Genomic DNA, 13,947 nt, shown 5'->3' with positions numbered 1-13,947 from the left:
AACTTGGGCCAGCAATCTCTGATTGGCTACCGGTCAAGACTGAACAGTCCACTGAGTGTGCTAATGATAGGACTAAAACGGCCTCGCCTACTCCCTATAAGGGAATAAAAGGCGTTAGCTGATATTTTTAATTTCAATCTCTTAAATTTGAATGACGAGCACAAACGTATTGTCAATTCATGCTGAATTTATGTCATCACCAAACGTTTTACAACATATGTCTATGTTATTCAGTAACAAAGAAGGTTTATTCTTTAATATTTTAAATGTATTTGCAGAAATAAACTTGAAAAACTGAGTGGATATTTTGAAGAAATGCAGTTAAAAGTCTTACTTCTCTTACTTTCATTTCACACCTATATGATTATCAGTGTTGATCCGTTACAAAGTTATAGGTGAGTTTTGCTGTTTTTGAATTTACCATATTAATAATAAGAAACAAACTGCTTCTTTGTGTGTAACAAATTCATAAAAACTAATTAATACTGGGGAGTTGGGAATAATTTTTAGTTCTGTGGATAATTTAAAGATTAGAAATAAGGAAATTATTCAAACATGAATATCTAAGTAGTTAATTTCAGACTATACATACCCAATGCAAATACATATGCTATTTTTAAGAATGACAGAAGTGATAGGAGAGGAGGAGGAGTACTGCTAATAATATCAGATGACTTAGGACCAGTAAGGGTAGAAACGCAAAAAACAATGATAGTAACAATGTCTCATGTAGCAGTGAGTTTGAGTGTATCTGGTGTGAAGTGGAGGCTAACAGAATAAAATATATGGTGAGGTGTTGCAATGAACCTGATGGCTCAGTTTCAAGGGACAAAGAAATGGATTGCCACTTTAGCCTTATGGGAAATAAGCTAGTGATTGTAATGGGCGACTTTAATTTTTTAAACATTGATTGGATAGAAGAAAACTATCATGATAAGAAAGAAAAGGAATTTATTGACTTATTGCGAGACAACTTTCCTAAGCAGCATGTGAAAGAAGGAACTCAAGGTCAAAGAGTGTTGTATTTGCTCATAGCGTCAGATGGGTTCTCTGCTAAGAATATGGTTATTTTACCACCAGTTGGTGATAGTGAACAGGCTGTACTTTTTTTGGGAAGTATCTAATTATATAGATGTTCCCATTAGAACAGATTACATGCAGAACCTACAAAGCTGGAAGTTATGATCAACTTAGCAGAATATTGTCTTTGGTCCCATGGTATCAGTTTCTGAATGGGAAAAATGTGAGCAGTTCATGGGAATGTTTGAAAAAGTGCTTAAATGAGGCGGTATCTGAATGTATCCCTAGTGTTCAAAGAATAAATAGGTTGTGAGTGAAATGAATGGGCAACCTTATTAAGCAAGAATTCCGCAAGAAAAAGTTGTTGTGGAAAGAATATTGTGAGGATAGGAGTGAGAGAAATTATGAACTATATAAAGCCAGGCCAGAAAAGTAACGAGTATTGTGCGGAAAGCTAAAGCTCAATATGAAAAATATTTTCCACACAAGCTAATTCATAAGTATTTTATCTTTATTTGCTAAAATACACCTTTCTGACACTTCGAGTTCCTTAGTACTAAACGAGTTTTTTCTGTCTTAAGGTTTCTGCCTGGTCTCTGACGAGAACCAATTAGTTTGAAGCAACTGTCAGGCCAGTGAAACCTTATCAAAATGGACCAATAGAATAGGAATATATGGACGCTTGGGCAAGCGACATGTTTTCTATTAAGGTCTGTGCAACGTCAACTCCCTAATGACGGCGACTGTATTCCCGTAATCTCTCTGGTCAAATTTCGTACGAAACTTTCACAGTTTCTATAGTCGGCTTTAAAATAATGCTGGATTTAATATCCACTTGATTTATATAATTTTATCTTTATGCCACAAGCAAAACAAAGAACGAATGTTAAAGAATAGTTTCATTGAATGCAGATAGTACTTAGAAGGTAATGAGATTGTACAATAAATGAATGCTCACTTTGGTAAGATATATCAACCAGGTGTATGTAACATGGTGCACACTGCTACTGCTACATTGGAAAGAGTTAGAGGTTCATGAAAATGAGGTTGAAGACCTGTTGCATAAACTGGATAAGAATTTGTGTTTAGGAATAGGTGGAATATCAGCCAGTTTGCTAAAGGAATGTTCAGCCGAATTGGCTAGGCTCTTCACATGTTTGTATAACTTGAGTTTCAGCTTAGGAATGATACCATAGGAATGTATTATAGTTCCATTGTACAAGGGTGGTGCAGAAATTAGTGTGTCTAACTACCAACCTATCAGTATCTGTGGTGTGGTAGTGAGAAGTTGGTAAGAGTTCACATGCAGAAATGGGTAGAAAAACAAGCTATACACTACAACGAGCAGCATGGATTTATGAAAGAAGTGTTATGTTTCAAAAATTTGCTCATATTTTATAACAATGTTACAACCGAGTTGTATAAAGGGAATGGATACACTATGGTAATGTTGGATATCTAAGGCATTTGACAGTATATCACACGAAAGGCTGTTACATAAACTGGAGAATATGGGATTAGAATATAAACTCTTGATTTGAATCAGGGGATGGTTGACAGACAGATAGCAAAAAGTGATATACAGTGGGTGTGAATCTGCCAGATTTAAGGTGACTAGTGTGTACCTCATGGTTCTGTCATTGGGCCATTATTGTTAAATTTGTATATTGACGACATCAGGCATGGGCTAAGATCAGATGTGCAATTCTTTTCTGACGATGGGAAGATGGACAGAGCAATCAGGGATGTTACTGATATTCATCACTTACAAAATGATTTCAGTAGACTGGAAATCTGGGAAACGAATATGAATGCCAGTTTAATGTTAGTAAGTGTAAACTTACTAACATAAAATTAAACGTGTGAATCTGCCAGATTTAAGGTGACTAGTTGTGTATCTCATGATTCAGTCATTGGGCCATTATTGTTAAATTTGTATATTAATTATATCAGGCACGAGCTAAGATCAGATGTGCAATTCTTTTCCGATTATGCGAAGATGGACAGAGCAATCAACAACGTTACTGATATTCAGCACTTACAAAATAATTTGAGTAGGCTGGAAATCTGGGAAATGAATTTAAATGTCAGTTTAATGTTAGTAAGTGTAAACTTATGCAATTTGGCGTGCTTAGATTTCCAGCGACATATAATATTAGTTGGATTTTGCTACAAGAAACCGAGTAGTCAAAGAATCTTGGCATGTTGGTTGATAGGAATTTTAATTCAAAGGTCAAATAGCAAAAGTTGCAGAAACAACTCAGAGGATAATTGCGATGTTGAAGCAAACCTTGACATATAAGGATAAGGAAGTCATTTTGCCTGTTTATAAGGCTTTGATAAGACTGCACCTGGATTTCTGCGGGCAGATTTGGTCTTCCCGGGGATAAAGCAGCTGTGGAAAAGGAGCAAAGAAGAGTCACAAAGAGGATATTCAGATTATGGGATTTAGATTATGAAGAGAGATAGCGAGTATGTGGATTACAGATTGTGGTTTACAGGAGAAGAGGGGTGAAATGATAGAGGTCTATAAACGTTTGAATGTGCATCATTGGATACCATCTGATGAACATTTCCGTTTTCGTTATATGGTAGGTGGGGAGAGAACATGGGGGCATCCATGGAAGTTAAGTTTGTCCAGTCAAGATAGGGCAAGAGTTAGGGTTTTCTCTCACGGAGCAGTGAGAGTGAGTGGAATAGTTTGCTTTTAGGGGTAGTGAGTGCATCTAGTGCGAATGCATTTAAGGGAAGGTATGACAGCTAGTTTGGGTGGTTTATAGTCTACCTCGATGAGTCCTTGACTACCTGGAGGTCTTAAATAATAATAATAATAAAAGATAATAATAATATTCAATTATTTCGAACACTTTGCCTAAACTTCGCCATTTGGTATTCTTTTTAAATCTGTTTATTCTACGAATCCTTCCGCTTTCTTAGTTCTCAGGCAATCACATTGATTACTTCGTATTGTACAGGCTGATCAGTCAGAGCTTTTCATAATAACTTAAACACAGTAATTTTATAAAGGGTGTCCCAAAATTCACGCAAGATTTAAATTTAGCGCTATTTGTGCGAAGAGCCTGTGTAGCTCAGTGGATGTGGCGTTTGCATACCACGGCGCTTGGCCGCACGAAGGAAGACTTGGTTTCGAGTCTAGTCGGCGATTAGAGGAAATTTTTCTAAGCCTTTTTTCGACCGGTTCCCGAGTTAGTCGATCTCTGGCACGGGCAAGCGGGTTTTTCCTCCCGGAAACTCGGGTTTTTCGTCCCGTAAACTCAAGAAAATCGACCGTAGAACCCACATTATTTCAGACATTAAATATATTGTGATAGGGTTAGGGACCACGAGATGGCGGCACATTTGAGCCGTCTCTCTGTACTGTGTACTGCTTAATTAGTGATAGCCTTGGGCCATCTATCTCTGATTGGTACCAGTGGAGATTGAACGGCCCACTCAGTCTCAAAAAAGTTAGATAGGGCTAAATGACCTCGCCTACTCCCGTATACGGGAATAAAAAGGCGTTAGCTGATTTTTTTTTTTTTATTTGTGCGGTAAAGTGTTGCCAACGAGAAAGAAAAAGACAGCGTGACAGTTCAGGGTTATTAAAAATTCATTGTTGAGCAATATTTTAAAAATAATGAAGGTTTGGCAGTTACAGTTCGCAATTTTCGTACAAAATATGGTCGGAATAGTGATTTAACTTCATCAACTGTGAAAGGATTAATTAAAACATTCAAGGAAACTGGATCAATTAGTGATCTTATACACTCTGGCCGTCCTTCAACAAGTCGTTCATCAGAAAACATCGAAGCTGTTCGTGAGAGTATTGCTGAGAGTCCAGGAACATCAATTCGGCACCATGGTCTTGAATTGCGCATTTCGAGAAGCTCTCTACAGCGTATTCTCACGAAAGATTTGAATCTTTATGCTTACAAAGTTCAATTGACTCAAGAACTGAAGCCTACTGACCACACACAGCGAAGAGATTTCGTTGAATGGATTATGGAACAACAAGTGGATGCTTAATTTTCGAACAAAATCATCTTCAGTGATGAGGCTCATTTTCATCTTGATGGCTTCATTAATCGACAAAATTGTCGCATTTGGGGTTCAGAAAATACACGAGTGATTGTTGAGAAACAAATGCATCCACAACGTGTCACTGTTTGGTGCGGATTTTGGGCTGGAGGCATCATCGGTCCATTCTTCTTCGAAAATGCGGCTGGTAAGGCAATAACAGTTAATGGTACTCACCATTGCGACATAATAATCCAGTTTTTTGTGCCTAAATTGCAAGATATAGATGTGGACGACATGTGGTTTCATCAAGACGGTGCCATATGCCATACAGCCCGAGAAACAATTCGATTACTGCATGAGTCATTTCCTGATCGTGTAATTTCCCGTTTTGGTGATCAGAATTGGCCGCCCAGATCATGTGACTTAACACTGTTGGATTTTTTTCTTTGGGGTTTTTTGAAGTCTAAGGTTTATGCCAACAAGCCCACAACCACCCACGCCTTGAAGGAGGAAATTGAGCGCTGTATGAACGAAATTCAGCCACATTTATGCAAAACGGTCATGGAAAATTTCGACAAAAGAGTGCGTATGCGCCAGCAAAGCCGTGGAGGCCATTTACCCGATATGCTATTCCATGCATAACCCTATACTCTATGCTTTATGAATCAATAAGAAATTACAATTTTTAATTAAAAACCTGTGTTTTCTATCAAAATTACTTCTTGCGTGAATTTTGGGACATCCTGTATAAATAAAATTCATGTATATGTTTCACATGTAGTGACGAGACGCAATGCGCAAATTAAAAACGTTCTCGACACAACAAATATTGCCGGTAAATCAGCTGTAATACACACGCAATTTACAACCACTAAAAGGTAAGAAATTGCACGGTACGCACATTTTGAAATTTCCAGGGAAATTAAAAACCGCCACTCTTCGTCAAATAATGTAGCTTCAGTTCAGTTAGCAGGCAGGTCCGACCATCTCGGGGGTGCAGTGGGTGCAATGCACCTGGGCCCCACAATCGAGTGGGCACAGTTGGTACACATTTGCGGAAATGTATTATATTTCGAATGTGTTTTTTTTTTTTCTTCCTGTGCCAAAATCATTTACAATACGTTTATTTCGAATCCTGTAATTTTTACCTTTGAAAAATATTTTAGGGCCCCAAAAGGTTTCTTGCACCCGGGCCCCTTTGTAGGGAAGGCGGGTCCTGTTGGCAGGTGTGATGGGGAAATCACAACCAACAAGTGGCTTGGATAGGACTAGTTATAGACCTAAAAATGAACTATTGTGAAGATTTACAAATACCAGAAGTATCAGAAATAAGAGAGATTAAATGGGTTCACTGATTGAGTTTATTTCCCCCAAAATCATTGGAATAAGTGAAACATGGTTGAATAAAGATGATATTCTAATGGGAATAAAAATGGAAGGAGATGGCGTTATTCACAAGGAGAAAGGACAAGAAGGGAGAGAGGGTGGAGTGCAGCTGATGATAGCAGGGGAATTATGCCCACGTAAGGAAGACAGGAAAGAGGAAAATAGTGGCAATGGTTATGAGACAGTGTGGTATACTGTGGAGGTTGACAGGAAGACACATTTAGTTGGATGTTGATATAGGCCAGGGAATGTGGAAGGTGATGAAGAAATGTGTAAACATAGTAAAGATGTTGAAAATTTATTTATCACTAGGTTAGACTATAATAGATTTTTTAATCCTTTATCCCAGTGAGAGCAAACAAAGTTTGCGCCTGAAAATATCTTCAGGACTAAATATAGTGTTGTACTATCTTATCCAGTAAGTAGTGCAACACCAAGGCAACTCGTGGCAAAGGTGGAGCAAGCTACCAGGCACTTCTTACCCAGTATCTCCCATAATGCAAAACACATTTCCTATGTGGATATGTATACTGTTATGCATTAAAGGGATTGGCCATCTACCCAGACTAGTTTCGACCTTTATTGAGGTCTCTTCAGTGGGAGCCAGGCCCAGAGCTGGAGATACCAGGCAGAAGCAGTAGCAAGTCATCTGTGCCTATGGGAGTTGCCAAAAGGTTTATCACCTTTTTTAAAAATTACTCTGGATTTAGAGAAAGATGTTGAAAATTTATTTATCACTAGGTTAGACTATAATAGATTTTTTAATCCTTTATCCCAGTGAGAGCAAACAAAGTTTGCGCCTGAAAATATCTTCAGGACTAAATATAGTGTTGTACTATCTTATCCAGTAAGTAGTGCAACACCAAGGCAACTCGTGGCAAAGGTGGAGCAAGCTACCAGGCACTTCTAAATGTGTTTTGCATTTTGGGAGATACTGGGTTAGAAGTGCCTGGAAGCTTGCTCCACCTTTGCCACGAGTTGCCTTGGTGTTGCACTACTTACTGGATAAGATAGTACAACACTATATTTAGTCCTGAAGATATTTTCAGGCACAAACTTTGTTTGCTCTCACTGGGATAAAGGATTAAAAAATCTATTATAGTCTAACCTAGTGATAAATAAATTTTCAACATCTTTCTCTAAATCCAGAGTAATTTTTAAAAAAGGTGATAAACCTTTTGGCAACTCCCATAGGCACAGATGACTTGCTACTGCTTCTGCCTGGTATCTCCAGCTCTGGGCCTGGCTCCCACTGAAGAGACCTCAATAAAGGTCGAAACTAGTCTGGGTAGATGGCCAATCCCTTTAATGCATAACAGTATTAATGCATAACAGTATACATATCCACATAGGAAATGTGTTTTGCATTATGGGAGATACTGGGTTAGAAGTGCCTGGTAGCTTGCTCCACCTTTGCCACGAGTTGCCTTGGTGTTGCACTACTTACTGGATAAGATAGTACAACACTATATTTAGTCCTGAAGATATTTTCAGGCGCAAACTTTGTTTGCTCTCACTGGGATAAAGGATTAAAAAATCTATTATAAACATAGTAAAGGTTTTGAGGCAGTTGGGTGTAACATGGAGGTTGATAGGAAGCATATTTAGTTGGATGTTGTTATAGGCCAGGGAATGTGGAAGGTGATGATGAAGAAATATATAAAAAACTTGGATTAGCAAACAAAATTAGTGTGGGAAGTACAATGATGGTGATTTACACCCTCCATGAAGTCGACAGACTCATTGTGGGAGGTTCATTCAAATGACAATATATTTATCTTATAGAATCTTAAAGTCCTTAACACTCCTTGCATTAACAACACATTCTAGTAATGCATTCCATTGACTGACAATTCTCCTTGTAAAAAATCTACTACTCACACTCTTCTTCACCACACTTTTACATAACTTCCAGAAATGACCTCTGGTTCTTCCCCTCTCACCTTCTATTCTTTTTATAATTCCCTCTGGATTAATCTTATAAAATCCTCTCATTAACTTAAATGTCTCTATCATGTTATGACATGCTTAGGTGACAGATTGGAGCTATAGCATGGAATCAGGAGTTAGCAGTGAAAAAAATAAATGCTGTTTGGGAAATGACAAAGAAATACATTATTATTATTTTTATTATTATTATGGGTATCTCCATGGAGTGAGCAGATTCATTGCTGGAGTCCCAAACTATCAAAACAATATCTATCATATCTCTTCTTGAATTCATTTGCAGACAAAGAACTCACAACTGAGTCAGGCAATGAATTCCACTCATTCACCACTCCAGGCAAAAAACCTTGTTCTGACACCCTTGTTAACCACACTCTTCTTTAATTTCCAGGGATGACCTCTTGTTCTTCCATCACTATCACACAGCTGAAACATTTCCTCTGCATCAATCTTATAAAAACTTTTTAGTAATTTAAATGTCCTATCATATCCCCTCTTCTCTGCCTATCAACCAAACTCTAGAGGCCACAATCTATCAATGTAGGGAATATTTTTTATATCACTCACCAAATTAGTCACTCTCCTCTGAACCCTCTCCACAACTTGCTTATCTCCAAAGAATAAGGTGACCAGACTTGAGCACAGTAATCCAAATGTGGAAGTATCAATGCCTTATAAAGGGGAATAATAACCTCTTTATCTCTGGATGTTGGTGTGTTCCTCAATAACCAAGTAATCCTATGAGCAATCTTGGACAACTTAGCAATGTGTCCCTTGAACTTCGTCTCCCTATCTACCAATACCCCTAAGTCCCTAGCCTCATCAATCTCTTGGAGTACCGTTCTATCAATGTAGTACACAGCTGGTAATCTTTTAATCCCGAAATGTATTACTTTACACTTTTCCAAATTGAACTGACATCCATTTCCTTTTGCCCATTTTACCAGCATATTTAAATCATCCTACAAACTCTCAATATCAGCTTGATTTTTTATTGTGCTACCAAACTTTGCATCATCAGCAAACAACTGAATATCTCCCTTGAAGCCATTTCCTATATCATTTATGTACAAATTAAACAATAACTGTCCAAGCATTCATGTTAAAGGTTTAATGGAATATTAACAGCACTGAGAAAAGATTAAAACTAATTTTAATACTTCCAATATTTCATCTTTGGGGATTACAAAAACTTTTTGTAACAACACACACAAATACAATACAAAGTGAAACTAAAGTCCTATCTAGGTGGTGCGCCCTCTATGGGCATTTGCAAGTGGCCTGGGATGTAAAGAGGGAACATCCATCAGCAGGTCAGCATCCATCCGGTTAGAAGAACACAGTTCTTACATATGCAAACACGATTATGGTCAGTCTAGCCTTGCAGATCATGTTTTGGATACATCCCACAGAATCTCCTGGAAAAAAACTACCATTCTCCACCATAGTAAATTCAAAAAAGAAAGACTATTCTTTGAATCTGCATCTGCACTCAGGAATTAACCTAATTTAAACAAATACGGTTGCATTAAACTTCCCAAAATTTGGGAAACTTTAATTATCAGAGATCAATCTTTACATCCCAGGCCACCTGCAAATGCCCATAGAGGGCACACCACCTAGATAGGACTTTAGTTTCACTTTGTATTGTATTTGTGTGTGTTGTTACAAAAAGTTTTTGTAATCCCCGAAGATGTCTCTGTGACGAAGACGAAATATTGGAAGTGTTAAAATTAGTTTTAATCCTTTCTCAGTGCTGTTAATATTCTATTAAACCTCTAACACGAATTCTTCACAGCACTTAAGCTTCAACACACGTAAACTGTCCAAGCACAGAGCTCTGAGGCACACCACTGGTCACCCGCCTCATCCTGGATTCTGCTCCTCCATACACCACTTTCTGGTATCTCTGCCTCAGCCATTCTCTTATCCATATCAGCAGATTAGTATCCATCCACATCTGCTCCAATTTGTGCAACAGTATTCCATGGGGTATCCTGTCAAAAGCCTTAGCAAAATCCAGAAGCTGTGTAGCCATTTCCTTTGTCCAACTCAGATATCATTCTATTATAAAAAGTTAATAAATTGCTAAGGCAGGATTGACCTTTAACAAAACCATGTGGGCCCCTATAGAGTATCATATTCTGATCCACCCATTCTTGAATTCTGTCTTTAACCAACTTTTCCAATACTTTTTACCACCACACCTGAGATGGTGATTGGTCTGTAATTAACTACCGCAGTCTTAGAGACATTTTTATGCAAAGGAACTACTTTGCCTTCCTTCCGCTCCCTAGGGACCACACCAGAGTTCAAACTTAAGTTAAATAACCAAGTAAGAGGCATTGACAATTCCTTTGCACATTCATGCAACACCCGAGATGATATTCCATCTAAACCTACAGCAGTGTTTGCATTTAAATTCTGCAATATACTAAGTACATCTGATTTATTAACTTCAGTTCTTGCATTAGTTATTGCTACAGGTACAGAGATATCCTCACTTGGGTGATAGACTTTTGAAAAGTGATCACTCAGTAACTCTACTATTACATCTGAATTGGTCACCTCAATACCATCAGCACCCAGTAAGGTTATCCTTCCAGAGTTATTCTTCCTTGTACTTGCCACATAGCGGAAGAACTCTTTGGGATTACTCTTAATCTCCTTGGCTAAGGTCTTCTCATAATCTGATTTAGCTTTTCTTACTATGCTGGTAACCATCCTAGCTTTAGCCTTGTACTGCTCATAGGTGTACTGATCACCTTTCTCCATGTAAATTCTCCATAACATTTTCTTTTTTTGCAGATCAAGCGATACTATTACTCATCCATCTAATGCCTACCTTGTTTGTCTTCCTGACCATGGGAATACATTCTGATATTGCCTTCCTCAGATACCTGCTGATTTTATCCCATGCACTGCTAACATCTTTCTCCTACAATATGTTCTTCCATGGGATGGCTATAAGCTCACTCTGAAGCTTTTTATAATTACCTAACTTGTAGTTCCCTATATACCCCTTCTTAAGAGAGAAATCCACAAATTTTGCATCCTCCCAAGTCAATAGCACATGATCGCTCTCACCAGTTGGAGGTAGTAACGAGGACACCTTACTTATGCATATGTCCTCTGAACCAATGACCAGGTCCAGCACTCTCACACCACGAGTCCCTTTGGTTATGTGCTGTTTCAAGTAATTGCCTCTTAGAAGGTGTGTGAATTTCGTTTCCTTTTTTCCACATGATATTTCCTCCTTCCAATTGATATCACCATAATTAAAACCCCCCATAATAATCACTAACCCTGCGCTCATTGCACTAATTGCTGATGCATGAATTCAATATCACACCCTGTATCCCCTGGCCTATAGAAGCAACCAACTGTATATTTGGTTGCATTGGTCACTATTTCACACCAGACCTCTTCAAATGAGCTATCATTCACACGTGTCTCCTCTTGATATATTACTTTCTTTGGCTGCAACTCATCAGCAATCATCAACAGTACACCTTCCCCTGTTCTATCTTCTCTGTCCTCCCTGAAAATACTGTACAGATCACATTCAATTCCAGTAACCACATCTTCTGCCCAGCCAAGTTTCACTAATGCCTACAACTTTTGATGAGATTGCACTGACTAATGCCAAAAATTCTTCCCTCTTAATTCGAATGCTTCTTACATTAGTATACAAAAATTCCAGATTTCCTTTAGTTCTTGTACCAGCTTTAGAACTGATATACATGTCATTAATTTCAGTAGTTCCATGCTGATTTTTATCCACTCTATTCTGCAATTTATTCAACGAACAGGGATCAACAAATATACATTCACTGCATAAGTTTCTTCCTCTTACACTCAACCTTTTCAATTTTAGTTTCCCTGACCAATTACTTCAACTTGTTCATTAAACAGTAACTTCTTCAATTGGTTATGAGCTTCCATGTTCGGATGCAACCCATCTCTTACATACAGCTGTCTTTTTCCTTCAAACACACTCCAGACATCAACAAATTCCAGACCTCTTTTTTTGCACATTCTTGCAATCATATCATTAATTATCATCACTTGTCTACTTAACTCATAATTGTCAAAATGAGGCAGCACACACACTATCCTCCCTTTGACTCTTTTCTTTTTCACAGTATCTAACAATGTTCTAAAATCTTTTACTACCTGATTTATACCACCACTCAGGTCATTTGTACCCACCATAACTATCATCTTGTCTGCTTCATGCCCTCTATTTATTGCTAAAGCCTCTCTTTCTATTGTCCCACCAGCCAAGCGCTCCTCAGGCATACCACTCTCCATACCCTTAATCATAGAATCACCATATATCTTATCACTCTTAACTTCATTCAAGTCCACACAAGCGTCAATCATGGACTCATTTTCTACACTATTCAGCATGACTCTCCCAGTTTCATTACTTTCTCTCAATGCTGTTTTACTTACTCCCTTTCACGGCATCTCATTTCTTCTAGACCTCTTGTGCTTTCATTCTGTTGATTCCCAATCATCCCATACTATTTATTACTCATCAGTCACCAAAGACTCTCCCTTACTTAATCCTGTTCTAGTTACTTCAGCTAAAGTAATCTCCATTGTCCTAATTTCTCTTTTCTTTAAAGATGATGAGAATCCTTTCTTTTAGACTTACATGGTGATCCGAATATATTTTGGAAAATTATGGAGACAATTACCGTGTTTGAGTAAAAGTTTAGTTTATGATTATTACTATTATTACTAAACAAGACCTCATGGAGTCAAAGACTCATCTAGGAGGTCCTTTTATCTCACACACATCTCATCATACCGGGTCTTAAACACATTCAAACTCCTTGCAGACACCACACTCTCAGGCAAGGCATTCCAATCATTCACAACTCTGCACGAAAAAAACCTGCCTCTCACTCCCCTACTTACACCCTCTTTATACAGTTTCCAGGCATGACCTCTGGTTCTCCCCTGATCTCCCACTATTCTCTGTAGAACTTCTCCACCATTGATCCTATAACAACCCCTTACCAACTTGTAGGTCTCTATCATATCTCCCCTCTTCCTTCTCTCCACTAGACTCTGCAAATTACATCTTTTCAATCTTTCCTCATACTCGACATTCCAGAGGTCAGAAACTACCTTAGTCAGTCGCCTTTGGACCCTTTCCAACATCTCTTCATCCTTCTGAAAACCAGGTGACCAAATCTGGGCACAATAGTCCATGTGTGGCCTAATCAAAGCCTTATACAATGGAACAAGAATCTCTCTACTTCTACACGTCAGTGTCCTCCTCATCATTCCCAGAAGTCTTTGTGTTGTCTTCACAATTTTGGCGATGTGTCCCCTAAATTTTAGATCCTTATCCACTATCACTCCCAGATCTCTTATTTCCTCTACTTCCAACAATATATTCTTACCAAGCATAAATTCTGCATCCCATCTTTGTTTTCCAAATTTTAAAACCTTACATTTTGCAACATTGAACTCACATCCCCATTTGCTTGCCCAATCACTCAATTTATTCAAGTCTTCTTGCAAGACCACAACATCTTCACTACTCTTTATGGTTCG

General features: G+C 38.2%; 1 protein-coding gene across 1 annotated transcript in view; it reads left to right on the top strand.

Annotated features, from left to right (window-relative positions):
- The first annotated feature begins 281 nt into the window (after positions 1-281).
- LOC150106218 (glycine receptor subunit alpha-2-like) overlaps positions 282-13,947 on the top strand; it is a 321,484-nt gene continuing 307,818 nt past the window's right edge. The window contains exon 1 of the mRNA XM_090393043.1: positions 282-395. Coding sequence (XP_090249169.1) covers positions 316-395 — 80 coding nt within the window. The 5' untranslated portion in view covers positions 282-315. The remainder of the gene's footprint in view (positions 396-13,947) is intronic.

This window comes from Typopeltis vanoorti, chromosome 5 (assembly GCF_054136105.1).
Source record: "Typopeltis vanoorti isolate ZY-2024b chromosome 5, IOZ_Tvanoo_1.0, whole genome shotgun sequence".
Classification (NCBI taxonomy): domain Eukaryota; kingdom Metazoa; phylum Arthropoda; class Arachnida; order Uropygi; family Thelyphonidae; genus Typopeltis; species Typopeltis vanoorti.
Note: the sequence above shows the minus strand (reverse complement) of the source record. Positions and strands in the feature narration are given on the sequence as shown.